The sequence below is a fragment of the Macaca nemestrina genome, chromosome 16, assembly GCF_043159975.1.
Source record: "Macaca nemestrina isolate mMacNem1 chromosome 16, mMacNem.hap1, whole genome shotgun sequence".
Lineage (NCBI taxonomy): Eukaryota > Metazoa > Chordata > Mammalia > Primates > Cercopithecidae > Macaca > Macaca nemestrina.
In genome coordinates this window covers 5,249,691-5,275,139 of record NC_092140.1, presented here as the reverse complement: position 1 = coordinate 5,275,139, position 25,449 = coordinate 5,249,691, and the positions used below count along the sequence as shown (strand labels likewise).

The 25,449-nt window shown below is 39.1% G+C and overlaps 1 protein-coding gene across 8 annotated transcripts in view; it reads left to right on the top strand.

The window, feature by feature from the left end:
* Positions 1-25,449, top strand: part of LOC105485316 (myosin XVI) — a 703,391-nt gene that overhangs the window by 123,736 nt on the left and 554,206 nt on the right. The window contains exon 1 of one of the 8 annotated variants that reach the window (XM_071081052.1): positions 1,457-3,016. The exons of the other annotated variants lie outside the window; for them this stretch is intronic. Within the exon in view, the coding sequence (XP_070937153.1) occupies positions 2,989-3,016 (28 nt within the window). The 5' untranslated portion in view covers positions 1,457-2,988. Of the gene's footprint in view, positions 1-1,456; positions 3,017-25,449 lie in introns of those variants that run through there. 8 annotated transcript variants of the gene reach the window in all.

Below are 25,449 nucleotides of genomic sequence, written 5' to 3'. Positions count from 1 at the left end.
TTGCACTCCAGCCTGAGTGACAGAGTGAAACTCCATCTCAAAAAAGAAAAGAAATGAAATACATATATATATGTATATATAATATATATACATATATTTTATATATATATGCCTCTGTGTGTGTGTATATATATATGATTCAAGGAGTCCTGAAATAATTGTCTGACAACCCAACATTGAGTTGAGTTTCTCAGGGATGGATATAGATGAGGAAATTTTAATCAACTTCAAGTTACCATTTAAAAAAAATTTTATGAAGGAAGTTAATAGAGCCAAAATTATTTTCCTCAGTACTAATGCCTGCATTAGAAATTAATTTTTGTTGTATAGTGATGAAATGTATAATTAGGTTTAAACATAGTTCTACCAGTGTTTAGAGGATGAGTATGTGGTTTCAAAGACAAAAAGATAAAATGGCTTCTTAATCTGGGGAAATTATATGTAGGTACAGTTTATACATAGGAAGCACATTCTAAATAGTTTAACAAATCTGTGAATACATTTCTTAGTGTATCCTCCTTCAACTCCTCAAAGTGGATTAGATGTTGGCCCTTGTTTTAGAGGTCTACATTTGCAGTCTTACAGTTTCTAGCACACCACACTGTACTATCTTGATTGTCTCTATTTCATCTGACGATAAGCACTTTGAGGTCAGGGATTCATGTTTCTCTTGTAGCACAAAGAGTTGCCAAATGTTTATGGAATAAATGAGTCGATGAAAAATGAACACATTTGATAATGAGCCCCTGGAGATGAGATGTTAATTCTCACAGGGTACCTTGGTTAGAGTTCTTATAAGAAATGCCTTAAGTTATTTAAAAAAGTACGACTCAAATCAATTATATTTTTAATAACTTATTTTCTTTGTCAAGTGCACAACATGCCCCTCTGAGTGTTATGCTTTTTTTCAGTTTAAAGAGTGGATGGTATCGTTAAACTCAATTGTCTTAAGATGTTTGCTGAGTTTGTACATATGCAGAGGCATGCAATTTGCAGAAAATTAAGACAGTCAGACATTTAAGGAAGGTCTATAGGCAACATACTATTTATCTGGTATTGTATTAAGAAGAGGGGGTAGGGACATCTACATGGATACAACCTTACCCGAAGAGACATTAGGTAACATTCACATAAACTCACAGTTATTTTATGCACATGTAAAGATTTGTATTGATTTAAAGAGAAGAGAGCTTTACTTCCTGTATTGGAAACAGAGATAGTTGTCTCTTACAGTTTTACTGAAACATTACAAAACATCCAAGAAACTCTTTCAACATACATTATAGATTCCTGATATATAAAGGCTTTGTTTGAGAATATTTTATTCCTGAAAAGCAGCCAAAATGGTGACTTGTGTGACAGTGACTCTCAAAAATTAATTGTGGAATCAATGAATGAATGAGGAATCAGCATTTCTGATGAAGGCTGCAAATCCACATTCTAATCGTTGGAAAAACCAAGTTAAAGTGTCCATAATCATCCTTTGGTATACATAAGTAAATCTTTTTTTCCTTGTTAATGTTAATGACAACTTTTCATTGAACACCAACAAGAGAAACCAGAAACTTTATGTGCATTATTTCTAACCTTCAGAATAAAGATTAGGAATTATATTTCACATGCATAGATAAGGAAACTGAGGCTTTAGCAGGTTAAATAATGTGTTTACATTGATACTCTGATAAGTGGTAGAACCTGGATTTGAAATCAGGCTGTTCTGTGCGAAATCTTTAACTTACTATTTTACATCACACTACTAAAATGTGTTAGAATATTGTTCAGTGAAAATTTAAGTCATGACCCCTTGTTTTATAGATTTGAATTTCATAATCTTCTAGTTTAATGAAAGCACTGCTCTTTGAGTTTCGTTCAGTAAGGAATACAAAATTATGTTACTGCCATAGAAGGATGGGTGCACTTAACATACTGTTCGTGTTTACCTTTCCAATAACCTCAAACCTGAAACATAAATTCTAGACTATGTCAATTTGTCTTTGGAGGAGATCATCATAAAAAAATGCATCAATTTGCAAAAAAAAGTATCACTTTGAATTTGTAAACAACTTAAAATATGACCTTTTTGTTTGCTACCATGGCTATTGCATTCTGAGTATGATATTCACTTTTATAACAATAAACCCTGGCAGGCCATGCATTTCTTTCTGATTCCAATTCAGTCAGACTTACTTCATCCAATTGGGTTGTACAGTTAAATTCATTGCAGTCTGCAGAGGTAGGAGAATCCTAAATTTTAAAGCTATGCAAACCAAAAGCTTTTTATGGATAATTTAAGTTTTACATTCTGCACAGAAAAGCAGAAAGATGTGTTCTGAAATATAATGCAATTTTTTTCATTACTAGGGACAGATCAAAGATCTCTAACTCTAAGAGGTGGCTATTTTAAGCTCCTGCTATCAATTTCCTATTCACACACAGCAACTGGTGGCAACTAAAAATAATCCGCTTTACTACCAGCTAAGAATCTGGTCATATGTGGCTGATGGACAATGTGCACGAAGAAGATTTAGGATCCCTCTATCCGTGGCTTCTCTCCAGCCCACTCATCAGCTTAGTTTGCTGCCATTTGAAAGCTATTGAAAAGCCATTAACAGGCAGGACCGGGAGAGCCGCACTGCAGCACACCTCCGTGCAGCAGCAGAATGTGGCTGCATGTGAACACCAATTAGAGCTGACTATTCTCGGGATTGTGGTTCTCGGGGCTGTGTCAATCAAGGGTGCTACAATAGCACGTGCAGCAGCGGTGCCTCAAGACCCACCGGGGAGAGGCTTATCTTAACTCCAGCTGCCGAATGAGAATGAGTTTGAAGCTTTTTGCAGGATCATGGAACAGAGCCTCCATGCAATAGTGCATCCTGAGGTAAACTGTTACCTGAGTAAGGGCTTTAAGTAATGCATTTCCTGGGAACGACAGTTGTGACAGAAGAGAATGCTGGAACCCGTAGCAAGATTCCTGTCTGAAATGGAAAGATGTCTCACTATCATTTTATCAAGTGCTGTAAGTAAGCTTGATATTCTGCTCATGTGTTTATTTGTCTTGTTGAAGTATTATTTTGTGCAGATGCCAAAATTAAGGCAGGTCTCCTGGTATACCACATTCCCATAAGTGACATAGACTGTTGACTCAGAAGAATATTTTATAGGCTGGATATATTTCCTTTTAATTTCAGATTGGGAAATAATTCCAGTGTGATCCAAATGCTAATAGCACAGAGATCTTTAAAACTTTAGCTTTAAAAAAAATGATTCATAAACACAGCAACCAAAAAAAAAAAAACCCAGCAACACGTGGAAAGAAATTATAAAAGCATATTTTTGCTCATTGGCACATGTTAATAAAGTACATAAAAACTAAGTTTATTCATATATGGCTGAGGTCATTTAGCTAGTATTTTAGTCTCAAGTTTTACTGCTTAAGCCTCTATTCAATGCTTTTTGTAGGCGTGATCTTTAGGGTTATCCTTGACTGTAAACTTTTGTCCTTGTATCATTCACCTTGCGGTGCTTAGGGACTCCGGGGACTCTATACCAAATGCTCTCCACTGATGTTCATATGGTGAAATCTAGTTTATCACCAGCTTCTCTGATGGGCTTATCAAGGGTTTCTTTAGTGTCTGAAATTTTGGCAGAATTTTCTGAGCTAGAGAATACCTTCATCTAAACCAACTCTGGATGGCAATAATGAAGAGGAAGACATATTGATCCAAAAATGGCTTGCTGGATATACATTTTTGTCCCCTGCGGCACTTCTGAAAACTTCTGTACATATATATCATGATCTTAAAGTGACAGATGACATCTGCAGAAAATGGTTTTCTTTTAGGCTGAAGGTTTTGCTGCCAAAGGACATCACAATGTTAAACTGAAGTGGCATATTAAGGGAACACATGTGTTGAAGGAATCTTGAGCTTTGCACTAAAGGAGACTGAAAATGATGATTGAGAAGGTGAAAATATTTACCTTTCTCTTATTTTTGGTAGAGAATGTATACAGGAATTAAAACTATGATTAATGGAAATAAAAATGCCTTACTCTTAAGCATTGCCAAGAATGTCATGCTTTCATGTTGCAGAACAATTTTAATTCCCAAAAGCATTCACTGGTCATCTCGTACATTTGTAGATTAGCTCTTTAACTAATAAGAATTAGAGGCATGCAGCATATTTAAGAATTTTGAGAATAGTCTTCTGTTTTAATCTGTTACATCTTGGGGTTATTTTCTTGGAGAAATAGACAGAGGGCAATACTCTGACTGGTTTTTGTATTGCCTCTCATGTTTTACTGCACTAGCAGAATGTCATTATTTTCCTTTCTGTGCCCCTGCAGAGGAAAAACTGCATCGTTCCTACAAGGAAACTGGGGGCTCATTAGGCACAGTGAGCACACCTGGTGGAGGGCAGCCATGGAGCACAGGCGGAAGCAGAAAGGGACAGTGACATGGACATGAGAGATACAGGGAGCAGCTGGTCACCAAACACAATATGAGGCTGCCCTTTCCTGCCTTATGTTCTGTTTTAGTTGAATTATTTGATTGTAGAATTTCAGAAAATTATAGGCATTTCAGAAAACTGATGATGTCAACGGGAGCCTGTGAGATATTTCTCTTAGCATGCTAGTATAAGAGATGAAATCTAAAATTAATGAATTTAAACATTGCTGGTGCATTTCTGAAAGTAATTAGCAACTACCTACTAAAGATCTGAGTGCTTTCTAAGCTTTGAGTGTGACGGTCTATAAAATGGAAAGGAAGCATGAATATTCTGAAATGCTTACTTTACTAGAGAAACGGTGCGATGTGTTAAGGAGTTCAGAAATTTTCCTGCATTCTGTGCTGAACTAGTGAAGGGTGTTTTATGAAAAGAACACATCTTGAGCTGTATCTTAGAAGGATGAAAAAAATATAGAAGAAGGCCAGGCGTGATGGCTCACGCCTGTAATCCCAGTACTTTGGGAGGTCAAAGCGGGTGGATCACCTGAGGTCAGGAGTTTGAAACCAGCCTGGCCAACATAGTGAAATCCTGTCTCTACTAAAAATACAAAATTTTGCTGGGTGTGGTGTTGGGAGCCTGTAATCCCAGCTACTCGGGAGGTTGAGGTAGGAGAATTGCTTGAACCCGGGAGGTGGAGGTTACAGTGAGCCAAGATCGTGCCATTGCACTCCAGCCTGGGCGACAAGAGCAAAACTCCACCTGCACCCCCCTCCCCAAAAAAAAGTGCCTTATGGTATCCTAAGGATTTATTGATAAGGGTCATAATTCATGGTTTAATGGTTGTTCCTGATGCATAAGATTTTCCCAAATTGTTGTCTCCCATATTGGGCTGATCTGCTGGCGAGATTCCTTGGCCTTTGTCACACTCCATTCCTTCTTCGCCTGTCCTGCATTTCTACCACATATCTGTCTTTCATTCTGAGCCGGATTTATCACCATAGCATGTTCACTTCCAAGCCAGGCAGCAATGCAGGAACTGGATGAATTCCAGGGCAGGAGCAGGATCTTCTGAAATGTGCAACATTAGCATCCCATGTGCTCCTAGCGAATCAGAAGCCTGTGGGTGTGATGCTGGGTGACCGATAACTAATGCTCGCAAGGAACTTCTGGTCACCTGGGAAAATACTCATCATCTAAGGTGAAAAAGATTATACACTTCAAGGTGGAAACTTAATCTAACAGTTGTTATCTCCAGTTTATAATATTACCTGTAACTTTGTAAAAATAAAAATTACTCTATTTTAGAGAAGGGTTAAAAACTAGAGTGTACAAATTTACTGTGGAAGCAGGATGTAGCAGGAAAGTGTCGGAACGCCACAGCAAAATGTGCAGGCGTTTCATGTATCTTGGTAGCTGAGAAGTAGCTTTAGACAGATCTGCGGTGAGAGCCAGTCTCAGAGCCCTGTGCCTGCTGAGAGGTAACACGTGAACGTGACCAGGCCGCAGAAGAGGAGCAAGCAGGAATGAGAAATGGAACTCGAGGGAGTAATGGGCTCACAGAACTTTAAGGCCATGTGAGACTTGAAACTATTTTTGTTTTACTCTTAATGAACTGAAGCGGAGGCTTGAGATTTACCTGTGGAGTTCCCTTCATGTGCCTCTGGGGGTGAAGCATTGAAATAACTACACTTGGCCTATTTCTTTCCTGGTTCAGCTCTTCTCTAAGCATACGGGTTTGGGGCAGCATTGTTTGCAGCAGGAGCAAGGTTAAAGTTAGTTAAAATGAATATTCTCCAGAGCTGCTAATTCATTTACAATAACTAAGAATGAATTGTACCAGAAAACCTGTTACTTTATATGTTGTATTAGTCAGGGCTCTCTTGAGGGTCAGAACTAGTAAGATAGATGCATATATAAAAGGGAGTTTGTTAAGGAGAATTAACTCATACAATCGCAAGGTGAGGTCCCACAATAGGCTGTCTGCAAGCTGAGGACCAAGGAAGCCAGTCGGAGTCCCAAAATATCAAAAGTAGGAAAGCTGACAGTGTAGCCTTTAGTCTGTGGTCAAAGGTCCAAGAGTCCAAAAGCGGAAGAACTTGGAGTCCAGTGGTCAAAGGCAGGAAGCATCCAGCAAGACAGAAACATGTAGGCTGGAAGACTCAGCCAGCCTGGTTCTTCCATGTTCCTCTGCCTGCTTTTATCCCAGCTGCACTGGCAGCTGTTTAGATGGTGCCCACCCAGATTGAAGGTGGATCTGCGTCTCCCAGTCCACTGACTCAAATGTTAATCTCCTTTGACATCACCCTCACAGACACACCCAGGAACAATACTTTGCATCCTTCAGTCCAACCAAGTTAACACTCAGTATTAATGATCACACATATTAAACATGTTTTATGATACCAAGGTTAAAACCCAGTTTTTTCCTCAAGGCACTCATGCTCATGAACACCACCTCCAGTAAAACGCTTTCCTCACTTTTCTAGCTATTGTGCACACTGTTCGCTCGTTCGAGAACTTTCACTGCAGTGGTTCTGCAATTCACTGATGCTCCCTCCGTCTCCTCACTCTCCCATATCCTGCTGTCTGCCTGGTCTAGCCCCCGTGGTCCATTGCTGAAGCCACTTCACTCCTTGCCCTCACCTCCCTCTGTTCCACTCAAGTGATGAATACCTACCCGAGGTGGAACCCCCCTTTCCAGCATGTCTGTCCTTGCCCCAGAGCCGCTGGATGACGCTTGAAGGAGGACATCAGAGCAAAAGCAGACTGATTTCATTTAACAGCATGACCAAATGTCTCTCCCAGGTAGGCGACACTCTCCTGTACCCTCGTCATGTTTCTATGGTAGGCACGACTGCTCATGCCTGGAGACCCCTTCTTCTAACTCTAATCTCCCAGGCTGAGGAGTTACAAACCTACCCTCCCACCATTAAGTCTGCAAGGTGTCTGCGCATGAATTCCTCTTTGCCCACTTCTCATCCGCAGTCCTGAATTTCCTCCTGTGTGTCCAAGGCCAGTGTGCTTGGGATTCTCCTTCTGCCTCCTCCAAGCTTGCATTCCCCTTCAGCTGTCCCCTTTCTTTCCTGCATCAACTTCCATCAGAGTGAATATGTGGCCAATGCATTCATCTTCCAATAAGCAAACGTCCCCCCTTGTTCTCTCTTTGCTCTGGCCACCACCTCATTTCCTTGTTTGCAGGTCATACCTTGAAACGATTGCCCATGCACGTGGCCTCCGACCTTCATCTCTTTGTCTCCTCTTCCATGACTGCATCCCACTGCTTTCCTTCACCAATCAACGGAATCCACTTTACTTAAACCACCTTTGTGTGGCAAAATCCAGTGGACACTAGACCTGCCTCATGTTTGTTAATTTCTGGTGTGATTACCACCTCTTCTTTTGCAGCTCTTGGGGGTTTTCTCTTAATTCACTGGCAGCTTTCCTCCACCCCAGTTGCTGGCTTTCTCTTCTTCTTCGGCATGGCCTTAACACTTTCTTTTGACAACCTCATCTATTCTCATGGCTTTAAGCATCATATGTATTTTCTCACACATGAACCTTTAACCCAGATGTCCCCTTAGGCAGCCCTCCCTTCTGTCCCTTAATAACATGGACATCTTTTCTGGCAAATTATATATCTAGGTATTGTTTCTTGATAGCTAAGTATGGTAATAGCCTATAGCATTTATTAAACCATGTATTTATTAAACTGTTTTTTGACAGACATTAAGACATTCTGTTTAAGTATATTGGCTTATAGGAATATTGATTCACAAGAGCGATAACACTGAATCAAGTGGTAAGTGTAGTTTAAGGTTTTGTAGAAACTGCTAGATTTCTTTCCAGTGTGGAGTAGCACTTCAGATTACCACAACCAGCAAGCAAAGAACGTGCATCCCTGCGCCTCAGCCAACCTGGAAACATGGCATCCTCACAAAACGATGTCAACTCCATCATCGAAATATGGTTTCCTGTGAGGCTCTCCATTTTATGTAATAAATAGTTAAGGGTGTTCCCCCACTTTACCTAGTCCAATTTCTTCATATCTGTTTTCATTATTTACGTTGGGTTTTTAATCCTTTTACTTATCAATTTCATGTAAACTTTTTTGTGAGGAAATATTAATGTTTCTCTTGATATGAATGTGGTGAAGATGGTTTTCCTATTTTTTTCTTTTTTTCTTTTTCTTTTTTTTTTTTTTTTTTTTTTTTTTTTGAGGGGGTCTCACTCTGTCACCCAGGCTGGAGTGCAGTGGTGCCATCTTGGCTCACGGCAATCTCCACCTCCCTGGTTCAAGTGATTCTCCTGCCTCAGCCTTCCAAGTAGCTGGGACTACTGGCATGTACCACCACACCCAGCTAATTTTTTATTTTTAGTAGAGATGGGTTTTCACCATGTTGGTCAGGCTGGTCTCGACCTCAGGTAATCCGCCCGCCTCGACCTCCCAAACTAGTGGGATTACAGGCGTGAGCCACCGTGCCCAGCCAGTTTTCCTATTTTTGACTTTTGCCTTTGTTTTGGGTGTTTGATGGCATCTAATTTTTTACTAATTGTATAGAAAAATATGTCTCTGTTTTGTGGATTTTGGTTTCATGTATTGCTTTGCATAGCCTATTTATTCTAAAGCTAAATTAGTTTTCTATGTCTTAATCTAAACTTTTATTTTTATATTTTAAATTTTAATTCATGTGGAATTAAGGTGTATGTGTGATTTAAGATAAGAGTTACTTCTTTCCCCCCTTTCATTTCTGCATGCACAATACCTACTGAATTGAAATTTGCTTTTATTGCATTCTAAATTTCTAAGTATATTTGCATCCATTTCTGGTTTATGTTTTGTTACACTGATCCATCGATTTAGTTTAAGATTATACTGTGTTCATTATCTTTGCTTTTGATAACTTTTGAGATATGATAAGATAAATCTCTCCTGATTAGTGTTCATGACATTCTTAGATATTCTCAAATATTTACTTTTCTGTCCAATATTAAAATATTAAAATAATTTCAACTAGTCTTAAATGAAAAATATTTCCCAAGGTTTTTTTTTTTTATTTTTATTTTTTTTTTCTCTGCATGCGTGTGTGTGTGTGTGTGTGTGTGTGTGTGTGTGTCTTGCTCTGTCGCCAGGCTGGAATTCAGTGGCACAGTCTCAGCTCACTGCAACCTCCACCTCCCAGCTTCAAGCAATTCTCCTGCCTCAGCCTCCCGAGTAGCTGGGACTACAGGGGTATACCACCACATCCGGTGAATTTTTGTATTTTTAGTAAAGACGGGGTTTCACCCTGTTCGCCAGGAGGGTCTCGATCTCTTTACCCCTTGATCTGCCTGCCTCGGCCTCCCAAAGTGCTGGGATCACAGGCGTGAGTCACTGCGCCCAGCCCCAAGTTTTTTTTTTGTTGTTGTTGTTTTACAAATGCACCCAGCGTTTCAAATTTAAAAATGTATTATAATAAGATCTAGAGATTTATAGGACCTATATTCTCCTAAATAAATTAGTTTCAAAACATAGCGTGATGACTCCAAACTGAGACTGATCTTTGTGACACTGTATCTCTAATTATAGGAATCTTATATTACTTTTACCCACACTATTTTATAAATACTGTTCAAATAAATGATGTCCTCATACTAGTGTTAAGTCTAGGATGTATAAACATAATGCAATTAAGAGAAAGATAGAAATCATTAAATATGCTGCTAAGGGAAATCTTGAACCTCAGATATCCATATCTGTGTCCATATCCAGATCTATTCTATGCCTCCATCTCTATGTATGTATGCATATATACACATGTATGATATATAAAATGATAAACTTATAGTATATGTCTCTTGTTCAGCCTTTATACATTTGACTTTTATACAGACTTTCAAGAACATCATGGGCTGCTTTTGCACTGATGACCTGATGATATATCTTTGTGTTTTGCTCCGTGTTGAAGTTGCATTATTTAAGGCTTGCCATTGTATCTGGAGGGTTTCACACTAATGTCCTTACTTGGCATCTGTTGTTCTACTTGGATACCCTTCCTTTTAGGTGGTTTGGTGAATGGAGAGGATTCCTTATGCTTTCAACAGTTGGCCCAGACGCAGTATCACATTAAAGACATAAACATGCCACAGTAACTTAACTGAGCTGGATAGATTAAGTCGGTTTTAGTTTCCTTTTATTTTATTCATTTATTCAGTCTTTAATTCATGTATTTATTTATTCATGACTTCAAGAAATATTATTTAACTCCTGGTCCTTTTCAAGGACTAGTCTAACGGCTAAAGATACAAAGATGGCCAGGCACAGTGGCTCACACTTGTAATCTCAGCTCTTTGGGAGGCCGAGGCGGGCCCATCACTTGAGGCCAGGAGTTTGAAACCAGCCTGACCAACATGGCAAAATCCCATCTCTACCAAATATACAAAAATTAGCTGGGGGTTGTGGCATATGCCTGTAATCCTAGCCACTTGGGAAGCTGAGGCAGGAGCATCGCTTGAACCGAGGAGGTGAAGGTGGCAGTGAGCTGAGATCACATCATTGCACTCCAGCCTGGGTGACACAGTAAGACTCTGTCTCAAAAATAAATATATTAATTAATTAATTAATTAATTAAAAATAAAGATACAAAGATGAACAAGCAAGCTAACATTCCTACTCTCTTGAAATCACCATACCAGTATGTAAGACAGAGTAGGTAAGTAAAGAGATGTTGATAACAACTTTTGGTGGCATCAACTAACATAAGAAAAATAAAGGTGTTTAATGAACTAATGAGTGACCTGGAAGCAGAGTAGATGTGAGGGGTAATTTTAAATAGACTGTTAAGAGAAAATCACTCTCAAGAAGTGGTCTCTAAGTTACTGAATGGAGTGAGTGAGTCAGCAACGTGAAGACCTGTGGGAAAAGTGTGCCACACAGAGGGAACAGCAAGTGCGAAGACCCCGAGGCGGGAATGAGCACGTTCCACATTGTTAAACTAGAGAATCTAGGCTGTCAAAAGTTACGGTTTTTGTTTCATTTTTTGTTAATTCTTCCCAAACTAATAGGTCAATACTACTTTTGATTTTAGAGTTACTTACTTGAGCTAATATCCCAGGTCTCTACGTCCCTTTACTTCCAAACTTTTTAAAAAATTCATTGCTTCATGCTCCTCAAATACCTTTCCATTCAAACATGGCATTTTATCTCCCACACTGTTACTCTACTGAAACATCAGACTGTCTTTTTGGTTCCCATTTATCTCAAATTATTTGCACATTTTCACTCAGTGACCATCTCTAACTTCTTAACCTCTCGCTCTTGCTTTTCTAAAAATAATTGTCCTTGTAACACTGACTCATTCCTGCCCCTCTCACTTTCCCCACCTACGCCCATGTTTTGAGTTTTTCAATCATTCACTCATGCCAGACATTTTGCCACGCACTCAGTTTATATGTATAAATAGCATTTTTTTCTACAAGAAATTCACCATCTAGAGGAAAAATTGAAAATGAATAATGAATTTTCAATTTCCACCTGTAAGTCAGTATTATGAGACAAGACAGGGAAAGACACCCAGTTGTGCCATGAGGAAGGTGTGTGTGAAGCCAGGGCAAGCTCCTCAGAGTGGGCAGAAGGCGTTTCAGGATGAAGAGGGATTTATTGAAGATCAATGGATGAGGAAGCCAGGGAGGGAAGAAGGCCTGCACAGAGCACCGTATTGTGACCGCATGGTGCATTCAAAGCAAAGAGATGGAGAAAGAAGAACAATGTGCAGTAGTTGGACAAATCTGATGTGTTTTTGTGTTACTCATTATGCCAGGGGGGGAGTTCCTTGATTTTCAAGAGTGAGGGTTGTGATCAGCTTTGCATTTTAGATCTGTCATTCTGATGGTACTGTAGAGTATGGATTAAAGGAGAGACTGAAAATGGTAGAAGCCTTGAAATAGCCCAGGTGACAGCTTAAATCAGGAGGGTGGAGATGCGGATAGGGAGGCATGGTCTGACTAGAGAGGTATTTATAAGGTGGAATGAACAGAATTTATTATCTTGATTGGTGAAAAATTCTGTGTGTTGCTTTGCTCTTTTAAAAACATACACATCCTATGTAGGGTAATTATTTCATCTCTACCATCTTTGTGGCTGGGTTCCAGGAAAATCTATCAGACTGTGTCCTTCATTGGGATCTCCTGATTTGCACTATTCAAACCCAAGCAGACCCCTGTATCCTGTCAGCACTTCAAACCTGCACTGTCCAGACAGAATCTATGCTCTTCCTTCCTAAACCTGAATGTCTCGACCCTGAATGACATAGGAGCCATACGTCAGGTTTAGAATTTTGTAAGGAGTTTTTCTGAAAGCAACTGTCATCCACTAAGATGGAATTCTTAGGAATTCCTAAAAGTGGAAAGTAAAGATTTGTGTTAGAAAGATCGACTGTAGAGAACAAATGGGAGGGAGCAGTGGTGCAGTCTGGGAGGCCAGGTGGGTGGCTCTTAGGATGACCCACATGGGTGAAGAATTTGTGTTGGTGATTGACCTGAGCATGGAGAAAACTGGATGAATTTGAAAAATACTTCAGTTCCAGGACCTTGAGGCCTTGGGACAATTTAGGCATTGTGGAGTATACAATACGTGGAATATTCAAGGCACTTAGGTTTGCATGTGAACAGCTATGTGTACGGTGTTACTTCAGATGGGAAGGACAGGCTCAGACATGCCGAGTCCCACGATATCCAAGAGGAGCTGTCCAGTGTGTAGCCATAGACACACACCTGCAGCTCAGGTGAGAGATGTCTATTTGAAATAGGCATGGGAGTTGTTAGCTTACTGGCTTCATTTAAGCCACGGGAGGAGAGGAAATAGGTGACAAGGAAACAGATGGCTCAGGTCAGAAATTTTAGAAGGGCAGATAAAGGATGAGTGGTTCGCAAAGGAGTTAAGATGTCTTCAATCAACAGCTCAGGTAACACTGCTTCAAGAGGCAGGGTCTGCTAAGCAGCCTGGCCTAAAGTGAGAAGATCACAGTGGGGCTGGAGCAGCATCCTCTGGAGTAACCGATGAGGAGGCCATTAGTGATATGGACACAGAGCAAGGCCAGGAGAGAGGAGCATGGAGTTCTACCTGCAATGACTTGAGCTGCAATTGGAAGGGAATGAAGAGTACAGAACACATAGAAGCTTTGGCTACTAAAAGGAAAAATACACACAGGGCAGTTGGTGGAGGAGGTTGTGCCGCTCCAAAATGCTTTATTTTTTTGAGAGAGGAAACACATGAGCAGTTTTAAATTTACTGTATCAAAAGTGGGTCACACGTGTTGATATGTGCATTTTCTTCCTCATCTTCAGAAAGTGAAACCCATCTATCGTTTCACACTCAGCCTCTGCCTGTGGTCCACAGCCCTCCAGAATTTGTTCTATATTTACAGAGAGTGAACAGAAAATCATCAAAGACCACGTGTTGAGTCTGGGTTTTGTTTTTAAAACTTTTGGCATCCTACAATGATTTGAGAAACTGGAGTAACCGGTAACAACCATCTTAAGAACAACAAGACAGGTTTGGTTGAGGTTTGACATAAAGGAAACTTTGTTTTTCACTAATTTTCATAAATTAATGCTAGAATAGAACACACAACATCATAGTTTAAGAGTGGTTGTTCTGTCAAAATAATCCTTCTTGGCAGTACTATGAAAACCTGTTCCAAACCACGTTCAATGATGCTTTGCTTTCTGAGGAGAAAGCTCCATATTGTGGAGTCCATTTAAGTAATTCTTAAACTGGAGTTTTAAATTCACTTGTGCATTCAGAAAATGCTCAAGAGGTCACTGTTGAAATTTCAGTCAATATGTCATCTTCACATATAGTCGTGGTTGCAAAAGTTTATTGGATGCTGCTCAATACTTTAAAACAAGATAAGCATGCAAACGGAAATTTGAGGCAACCTTGTGTGAATCAATGGTGCATTCTAACTACTCTACCGTCTCGGCTAGTTCACCTTAACACAGTCTTTTGCTAATAGAAAGGAGTTGAGAGAAGGATAACTAAAGGCAAACAGCTTCAGGGTCTTCTGAATGAGGAAAGATGAAAGAGACTTGAGTTATTGATTATCTAGAAATGAGAAGTGACAGGAAAGACAGGCACAAATTAACTAATGGTTTTGTGGAAATCAATTGGCCATTCTCCTTCGTTCAAGTTGTTAGTAGAAAAAGAGGAAGAGAGTCATTGAAGTGGGCCAGCAACAAATATGAGATTAATGAAAGACATTCCTCCTGCTGCCCATAACTATATTAAAGTCATTGCTGCGAAGTATTATTGGGGAAAAATGCCATTCAAAACTTAAATTGTTTCTACATGTCTAGTTCATCATTCTCCACTCTGAACAACTTTACCTATAAGGTTTATCTTTGGAGGACCGAGTTGAGTTTGAACCCCTTCCACACAGCACTCATGAGCTGAATTTATGCAGGGTGACACTTTGCTTCACCTTCTCCATTCTCAGGGAATCCTAAACAAGTTTTAATTTCCCTTTCATCTCACAGTGATACATAAAGCACATCACCTGTGATGTACCCACAAAATCAGTTGAAATGAAATTCAGTAAATCATGGCCTGGCGTACTTGGCCAGTGTGAGCTGTGAGAACAAAGGCAGCCATGCAGGTTGGGCAGGGAGGCAGCACATCCCTCCACAATCATTTGGGGAGACTCCACGGCTACTTAAGGGACCACAGGGACAATCCTTGGGTCTCTTGGCTACTTTCCAATTTTTATCATCACTTTACTCTTCTAGGGCTTGGTACTTGATTTCCTTATTTGAAAAATGAGGCCGATGATACCATCCCAATTCATTTCCTAGATAGCTGTGAAAGTCAATCCATTTCTTAATAACTTCTCCCTCCCTTTATTCTTTCCTTTATCCGTTATACAGTCACCCAACTATGCAGTCAGCTCTAACTGAGCCACTGCAGGATACAGTGCAGGTACAAGCACTGCCCGTGGCATGAGACTGTGGATGTGAAAGGACGTATTTTTTGCCTGAACCCCAGTCTGCAATCTACTGACAACATGTGAAAGCTCTTGCAAATGTGTGATGTACCATGCAGATTGAGGGACTGGGGCAGGAATGGAGTTACTATGCTATTCCCCACTATAACCAGACACCTTGGTAACTTTGGGTATTTTCTGTTTATTTATTTTTGGAGACGATGTCTTGCTCTGTCACCCAGACTGAAGGGGAGTGGCGTGACCTTGGTACAAGAGATTCTCATGCCTCAGCCTCTCGAGTAGCTGAGATTACAGGCATGTGCTATCATGCCCAGCTAATTTTTGTATTTTTAGTAGAGACAGGGTTTCACCATGTTGGGCAGGCTGGTCTCAAACTCATGACCTCAGGTGATCTGCCTGCCTGGGCCTCCCAAAGTGCTGTGATTACAGGTGTGAGCCACCATGCTTGGCCTTTGGGTGTTTCTTTTATCTGACTCCTCTGATTTATAGCAAGTGACAGAGGCTGGCATCTGTTTACAAGACTTCTTTTCCATCATTTGAAAAATAATTAGTTTTATTTACTAATCATACCCCCCAAATTTTCTCTTTTTAAAAATGTTCATTATGACAGCACATAACTGAATCCCCTCAGTATTTTGTAGATTTATTTCAATGCTTTGCCTTTTAACTTTCTGCAAGTCTGGTTCCAAATGTAACTATATTCCATTATTGTTTTGGTCTATTTTGTTCAGTCAGGTTTATGGAGGTATAATTTACATACAGAACTTATTTTTAGGTATATAGTTAAACAAATTTTGACAAATGAAAACCACCAAGTAAGTGACCCACAATGAAGGTGCAGAATAGTTTTCTCACTCCAAAGAGTTCCCTTGTGTCCTTTATAGTCTATCTCCTTCCATAATCACTAGCCTCTGTCAATCACAGATCTGATTTCTGTTTTTATAGCTTTGCCTTTTCCAGAATGTCATGTAAATGATGCTGTACAATATGTGATCTTCTGAGATTGGCTTTTTAAATTCAACATCATGCCCTTGAGATCCAGCCAAGTGGTTGTCTACCAATGTTTCTTTCTTTTAATTGCTGAGTGGTATTTAGTGGTGTGGGTGTACCATGGCTTGTTGAACTATTTACCTATTGAAAGACACTCTGGTTGATTGTAGCTTTTGTCTATTACAAGTAAAGTCACTATGAAGAATCCTGTACTGGTTCGTGTGTGAACATAAGTTTTCATTTCCTTTAGTACATGTTCAAGGGTGCAATGGCTGGGTATGGCAAATGTGTTTAGTTGTTTAAAGAGACTGGCTTTCATTCTGTAGCCTGATGCATCTGGCAGTCATCCATGTTGATGCATATATCGCAGGTTTATTCCTTTTTATTGTTGAGTAGGATTCTCTTTTATGGATATATCACAGTGTGTGCACACCATTCACTAGTTTGTTGGCATTTATTTGTTTCCAGTTTGGGGCTATTATGAGCAGAGCCTTTATAAATATTCAAAGACAAGTTTGTTTGTTTTGCATGGGTGCATGGTTTTATTTGCCTCAGGTAAACACTCAAATACTTAGGACTGGGATTTCCCTTGTATCTTGACACACTGAAATTCCTGGTCTGCCATGGAGGATTTCACTGGCAGAAATCATAAAAATGCTGTAGTCAAACCTTTGTGATTTAATTATTAAGCCATGAGATGGAAATATTAGATAAACCATTCTGCTTTTAAAAAATCTCAGTTGGGCAAGTTCATCACAGAATATTTCTGGACTTTCTCCTTCCATTGCATCCATTATGTCCTGGGCCCAGTTTCCTGGGTCCAGCCTGGGGTTCCTCTTTCTTCACCTGGCTCTTGAGTTTTGGATCCTCAGCTCTGAGACTGGAAGAAATTCCTGAGCTCATTCTGCTTACATAATAGGCTTCTGGTTTCCATGGCTGTGTGGTTGGTCTAGCAGTGTCAGCCTGGGGATACTCCCACTGTGTCACTTTTGATGTCTTCCAGCTTCTGACTTGCACTCCCACCACTCCATCCCCTTTTTAGATACCTGGTCTCAAATGGTTGGAGCATTTATTCTACCATCTATCTGTCTGTCTATCTATCTGTCTGTCTATCTGTCTGTCTGTCTATCTCTCTCTCTCTCTCTCTCTCTCTCTCTCTCTCCCCCTACCTACCTACCTACCTACCTACCTACCTACCTACCTACCTACCTACCATCTGTTTAAATGACTGCAACCCATGAGCTGAAATAATAAACCTTAATCCTCTTTAACTCTGTTAACACAATGGGAAAACTTTGCTCTTTAAATAATTAGTAGCAGTGGCATTTTTTAATGGAAGACCCATAGTCTGTTTACATTTCAAACTGCTTTGTAAAGAAGAAATTCTTAATGAACTCAAGCTCCAAATTCTTAATTAACAGTCTCTAAAATGCATAGCATTTAACATCTTTTTTTTTTTTTCTTATCTAACATTACCCTTATCTTCCTATTGATTCAAGCTTAAATGACATTTCAGAAGTATATTTAAATAATTGGTTTTCGGCAGTGTCAATGAAGGCCGTAGAAAGACAAATCTGTGTTCAACCCTCACACCCATGAACAGGCCAAAAGACACTGGTTTAAAAATATAGTCTGGAGTATAGTCTGAAAATATTTTTAGGATGTTTGGTTAATAATGTTTGATAAAGTTAATAGTGGCAATTTTATTCCAAGAGTATAAGTAGAATAATACCAGCAGCATTCTTTACTGGTTTTCTGAAAATTTAGAAGTTCCAGAGTGTTGTTTTGGGCTGGTTTCTAGCAGTTCTGTGCCTTATCCCTGTACCACCAGGAAACAGTAGCAGAGACATCAGGGGTGGGGACAAGAGAAGAGACAGTGGCCATGACAGGTCTCCTGAGTCTTCCTCCCTCGTGGTGAGGGCTTACTTTGGACCAGATCTAAGCTAGGTCTGGGCTGTCAGGTCAAGACTGATCATACAATAAAGCTGGTTTGGAGTTAAAACCAAACTTACATTGATAAGATCTGACACATTTTCATGCTACTTACAATAGTATTTGGTAAATGAAATTGAGTCATCAATAGTAATCAATGCACATAAAAGACTGTCATACTTTGGGAGGCCGAGACGGGCGGATCACGAGGTCAGGAGACCGAGACCATCCTGGCTAACACGGTGAAACCCCGTCTCTACTGAAAAAATACAAAAAATTAGCCGGGCGTGGTGGCGGCACCTGTAGTCCCAGCTACTCGGGAGGCTGAGGCAGGAGAATGGCATGAACCCAGGAGGTGGAGCTTGCAGTGAGCTGAGATCCGGCCACTGCACTCCAGCCTGGGCGACAGAGCGAGACTCCGTCTCAAAAAAAAAAAAAAAAAAAAAAAAGACTGTCATAAATGTTCTTTAATGAAGTCATGTTTCAGCAGTTCTTTTCTTGATTTTCCAGCATCTACGATAGTTTGCAGTGTTGAAAATGACCCCTATACCTTGTAAGTTTGGTATGTACACTGTCTCCTGTAGCTTTAAAACGGCTCTCAATGTGATTCCTAACATTCAGAGAACTTGCCTACTCTGTGCCCCCGGTCTCTTTCCACCAACCTCCTTCCACCTCCCACAAAATAAGGAGTATGGTTTCGTTCACCTACAAGGATTCTGAGGAAAAGATCTCTAGTGATTTTGTCCTTACCAGCTGTGACTTTGCTGAGGAAACACACTGAGTTGCAGAAGATGTTGGATCAATGTTGGCTGGAATTACATGGAGGGTGATAGATCAGGAGGAGGCTCTGAGTGTCTGAAAGGAATGCACATGGCCTCAGGTAGCAGTACCGCCCAACACTGCCCATCTCACCCATTTTATCCTCCACATCTACCTTGTGCATCCCCCACCTTTCCCTATGCCAAAGAGTTGATGCTGGATCCACAGAGGAAGTGGAATCAGTACCTCCAAGTTTCCCAGCTCAGACTGAACAGAGCATAAGTAGCCCTGCCCCAGAGTACAGGAAGGTAGGGACTCAAGAGCCAGGCGGGAAACCCTCTTAGAAGTGCTTACAAGGCCATGCCCTTACTCCCAGCCCTGCCTTAGCTCTGCCCAAGGTTCAGGCTAACTGTAGGTGACCCCTGTCCCCTGGGACACCACATTTTCCCTGGTTCCTTAGTTTGTGATCATATGTCTGCATGAGGAGAAGATGGTAGCTCCCGTGAAAGGAAAGTAAGAAAGAGGAGGGCTCTTTTTGTTTGTTGCTTTGATTTTATTTCTTTCCCTTTTTAAAATGTTCTTAATGTATGTGGATTATATCATCCATGATGTAGTTTTTAGCATGCTTTTCTTTCTGTGTTATTCAATTAATTTTTAACACATGACCAAAGATTTTGGAGGCACACAGATGAATCACATAACCCCATTTTATTAATATATTTGGAAAAATATTTTAGTTGATTCTTGATTCAAAATCAGCTATGAAATTGTTGTATTAAAGGGCAGTAAAAGTTATGGAAAAAATCTGTTGTGCATTAAGGGAATTCCTCATGTCTCTCTTCAACTCATGATTAAGTAATTTATGTCATTATGTAGAATTTGTAAATTGGCATTAAGCATTCCTCTTTGAATTTCAAAATTTTAGTCTTTATTAAATTTCAGATCAAAAGCCATGAACTCTAACTTCTCCAAGCACTACATTCTCCTTCCATCTGAGTGAACTGAGCACTTTCTCTTCTCCTCTCCTTTAGATATACATATATTTAGGCCATTGTGTTATGAAAGTATTCTAAGACTAGTATAATCTGTCAAAAAGAGACAATATTGGTAATTTTGACATTATTTGGAAATAATTAAATGCACCCCTTTGAAAATCACATATTGCAATATTTTCTCATTTTTACAGCTTTAAAATATATAATAGGATGAGATTTCTGCTTGTGTATGTAAACTTACAGCTAGTTTAAAGAAATTGTATGCAGCTAATATCTGTAAAATATTCCAGTTGCTTGATTGACATTTTCTACTAGAAGCATTGTCAGCAAACACTATAAATATGTATTCTGATACGTATGAATTGATCATTGATACATTTGTATCACAGTCATATGCATACATATATTTGCCCCTCTTCTAAATCCATGGCATTTTCCCTTGTTATTGATGGTTTTACCTTTATTCTAGTCACTGCAGTTTGAAAGTTCAGAGACCTTTATTTCTCTACTTTCTGACTCCACTTTCTCCCTTGTCACCCAGCAGGGCAATTCACCATCTCTCAAAGGTTCTTTCTCTTCATAATCATTATCATTCACCCTGGCATTGCATTTTTTTTTTTTTTTTGGTTCTAACTCAGACTCTCCTAACTTTCACCCAGAATTAGTGCATATGCTTCCTGAAGATGCTCCCCACTGTGTGTCTCTATCAGCTGCTCTGGAAGCCTCCAGATTTTTGATGGACTCCACTATTTTTTTGTAATGCTGTTTGTAAATCTTTAATGGCTCCCTGTGGCAGAACCAAACATGATGAAACTATTTTTACTCTCTCAGAAATGTGGAGATTCCAATTCTTGTTTTAGCTTTATTTTCAACTTTCACCCTTATGTATCTTTGCTTCTGCCAAACTGGTAAGTGCTTGAAATTATTCTATAACTTCTGCCTTTCTTCCATTTTCTTCTCAACTTAAAATTGAGAATTTTTTTCTCATCTTTGAATTTAAAATTTTTAGCTGTGATCAAATTTCAGATCAAAAGGCACAGAATCTCTAAGTACTAAATTCTCTTTATACGTGAGTTAACTTAGCACTTTGTCCATTCCTCTTTTTTAGATATAGGTATATTTTGGTGAGTATCTTCTTTATCCTAGTTGGTAAACGATATCAATGCAAAGTAACTGATTAAACTTGTAACATCAAATGCCTAAATACAAAGCTTTGCATATAGCACATTCTGAATAATAGATTTGAATGACTGAATACATTAGCAGATGAATGAATGAATGACCTTTAACATGACAGGACCCTTGATATGCTCTGCAAATGCAACTGTAATCAAAATGGAGATGGCCCCTGTATTCATGAAGTTTATGATCTATAGGGCAGCAGAAAAAGAAGAATACTGATTAAAGTCTCCCTTTCATCATAAGAGCAAAATTATGTGGTGAGCCAACTGCTTTACATCAACTTTTCAGACACCTTCAGATGTTAAAAAGAGTACAGTGCAAGAATTGGGCTCGATGGGCCATAATGGGACAAAGATGGTTAAACTTAACTTTCATGCTCCAAGAATATGCTCTCTGGTCCTTCTCCGGCTTTAACATTCCCTGGGCTTGGTCGGTGGTGTCTCCATATCCCAGGAAGAGAAGCACTGAATACTGATTTCATTGCCTCTCAACTCTTTCTAACATGTGTGCGTGCTCAACCCTACAGTTATGTCTTCATGACCAGGGATTTCATCTTCTGCCTTTTTATGTCTTAGTTCATAGCCAAGTGCACAGAAGACATTCAATGAATTCTTTGTTTATGAAGGATCGACTGACTGAAGGGAATCGTTGTTCTCATTATAAGCACAGCACATATCGAACACAAAATATGAAGCTTTCTGATATCAGAAAATGTATTATTTAAAAATAAGTAATATATAATAAATATTCTATATAATACAAAATATAAACTCTTGTTCTACTTGTGGAAATAAACTATATATTCAAAAGAGGACAGAACTAGTTATGCCAAAGGCGTATGTCCTTTGGCACGAAGAAATAGATCATTATGGATTTTTATATTACATGAGTCACTTGGTTGCCACTGACAGAAATCAACTCATAATGGTTTAAATACAAAAAAGAATGTCTTGGGTTTTATATTTGGAAAATGGCCCTTATACTCAGAAAATCTGAATGCCAATGGCTTCATGTATTGCTGGATCGGGGTCAGGGGATTTGACTGGTATTTTCCATTCTAATTCTCTCTCTCTCTCTCTCTCTTTCTCTCCACCTCTTTCTCTCTCTTTTTCTGTCTCAGAAGAGATTCACCTTGACAGCAAATGGCTATATCCTCATGGACTGATATTAAAACAACAGAGAGGGCATTAAAAAATATTCCTGTGTCTATTTATCAAACTCAAAGGAAAGATCCTGAATTGCTGCACTAGGGCCATGTCCTACACTGGAATCAGTCATTGATTGTCAGTGTCAGGGCCGTTACGGTGGGCTCAGCCCAGTTCAGATTTCCAGTCCTGTGGGCAGTTGACTTGGACAACGTTTCTAATAACTTTCAGGACCACATGGAGTAACAAATATGAAGTGATTCTCCAGCGGAAGGATGCTCCCAGAAAAAATAATGGACCACTCTAGATAGTTAATGAAAATGGCAGAATCTGTATAATGGAGTAGCAGGAAAATAGGAATAAGGATGGAAGATACATGGAAAAAGCTGACTTTATTTGGAATACAAATTAGTATTAACCTTCAATAAGCAAGGTAGACCATTGACTATTTCTATACTATTTTTCTATACCATTATTCTGAATTAGTATAATAACAAACATGTTTTTGAAGTCTACCTAGTAGAGTGAAGTGGTGAGAGAACAAAGCCAAGGGTGTTTAATGCAATAATTAAGACTTGTGATGAGGAGGGTTCTTATGTTAGACACAGAGAAACTTATCTGTGAATTGATTTCTGTGTTCTCTCATTGATCTTTAAATTGACCTTGCAGAATTTCTTTCATCTGAATGTATCTTAGAAATTAATAAAAAGGGCAATGAAAATCATTAAAAACTACAAAATATATGTAAAACCTAAAAATGACAATAGAGATTTTAGCATCTTATTTTTCCCAAATGTATTTACAATGAAAAGGAAAATAAAACAGGCATCATAAATCCAACATTTAATATTAATTGTGAACTTTAGTTTTGTCTCAGGCCTTTTAGTACTGAAAATGTTTTATATCAAAAAACTAAATAGCAAATATTTTATATCAAAATAATATTTTAAATAAAATTATTGTCAAGACGCAGGAAAATCATGATTTTTTTCAGTTTTACTTGCAATCATGAAATTTAAGTTACAGACATACATATACTTTTAAATTAAAGGCAAAGGAATTTAAGAGAAATTATTAATATAAAGCATATGCTCGTTAGTCTTGTATCTAAAATGCGTAATGTTCATTTTGCAATGTTGCTTCAGACTCAGACTAAAGGCATCCAGGAAGCTGCCTGAATGGAGCCAGGAAGGGCTTCTGTTTCTATAGGAGGGAATCCTGTCTGAGACAGTCTGAGCACCAGAGAATTTGTCTATTAAATACCTTTCTGGCAGGAACAGTGAGCTGAATCTCTTCCAACCGGAATTGAAGATGTTGATTAAAGATGCAATATGTAGATTTGGATTCAGAGCAGAAGATTGTTCAACATTTGAGGGTTCAAAAATGTATATTTGGGGTAGTGCATCTAAATTTATTTTACTGAGTATAAAACCGAAGAGAACTTCTCTTTTGGGATATAGCCTGTTTGAGCCAGGAATCCAAGCTTGTCTGAGATGATCTTAATTCCAAAGCATCATCCTGTCTCGGAAGAAATAGAGCAGCAATTTGAGCTCTTAAATCTTGAAGACGCTCAGTAGCGGAAGCGTGGTGTTTAGAATGGCAGGGGGCATTTAGGAAAAGACAGGTTCTGGTGTCCAGCATATGACGTGTCATCCGGAGACATCTGGAAACAGCCATAGGAAGCAGTTCTGATCTTAAAGGCGCCAGCTTTTCTAGAGAAATTGTCATCTGATAAGTCAATAGCTATGAAGGGATGTGCCAGACCCTTGGCTGATGCTTCACATGCATTTTATCATTGGATCGTCCCTGTGAGGTAGACATGAGACACAGAGAGCAAAAGGAATCTGTCTAAAGTCATACAACCAATAAATGATTGAGTGAAGGTTTGACACCATGCAGTTGGTTCCCAGGGCAGGGCTTCAAATCAGCAGGCTCTCCAGAGCCTGGATGTAGCTGGCTGGTCTCTGCAGGGAACCTGGCCGGTGGGTGTCAGGCAGCATTTTTTTGCGCTGGGGCCTTAGCACTTGGATATGACTTTGGAACTGTCTGTGGCACAACCTGCATGGCATAGTACACTCCGTCAGCCATAGGTTTGACTGGACATCTGGGTCTACTGGGATAATGAAGCAGAAACATCACGTCAGGGGGAGAACCTTCAGTTTTATTATTACCTTGAAATGAACCTTAGCAAGAATTATGACTGCAAATCTATATCCACCGAAAGGTTTTTATCATAATCAAATCACTTGTTATTTAAGAAATATGGTAAGGGAAATATTAAGTGTCAGAAAGCATAGATGGATGTGCAAAAAGTAAATATATCTTACATTATACAGTAATTTGTATGTCATGTGTATTTGTGTTATTTCCATTTTAAAGAGAAAATACTTACTACATTCTCTCACTAGATAAACATGCCCAAATAATTGGATGGAAACACAAGAAATGGCCTCTTGATACTTAATTTAAAGAATTAAGAGACAGCTGTAAGCTAGTGAAATGAAAAATATTGTTGACTTTTTTGAGAAGAATTTACATTATTTACATTTATTTCTCTGTCTTTCAGATAAGTGTTTAAATGCATGATTATGTGTAGACCTAAATCCTCAAATATTTTAGGGCATAGCATCTATATCTTGCCAAAATGTAATTTGTTTCAATTACTTTTTGCTCTATAAAGAGGGATATGGACCTGAAGCTTGATTACAAGGATGGTAAAATCCAACACTTTTTAAAGAGTTCAGTGCTTAAGGAGGGGTTTTTTTTTTTAGACTCTGGGGGAGTAGGTTGAAATTGATTATACTCTTGTCTTTGAGAATCCTTATTGTTCCTTTGTTTCATTGTCATTGTATATGCAGTTAAAAAAAAAAAGTCTTTGGAAGAGTGTTATAACAATGGATTTTGAGAATAAAACTTCTGCTAGAGGAGTTGTTAGGAGAACAGATACCAGTGTGTGTGTGTGTGTGTGTGTATGAATGTGTGTGTGTGTCTACAGCACCTGCATGTAAGCATGCTAATTCCT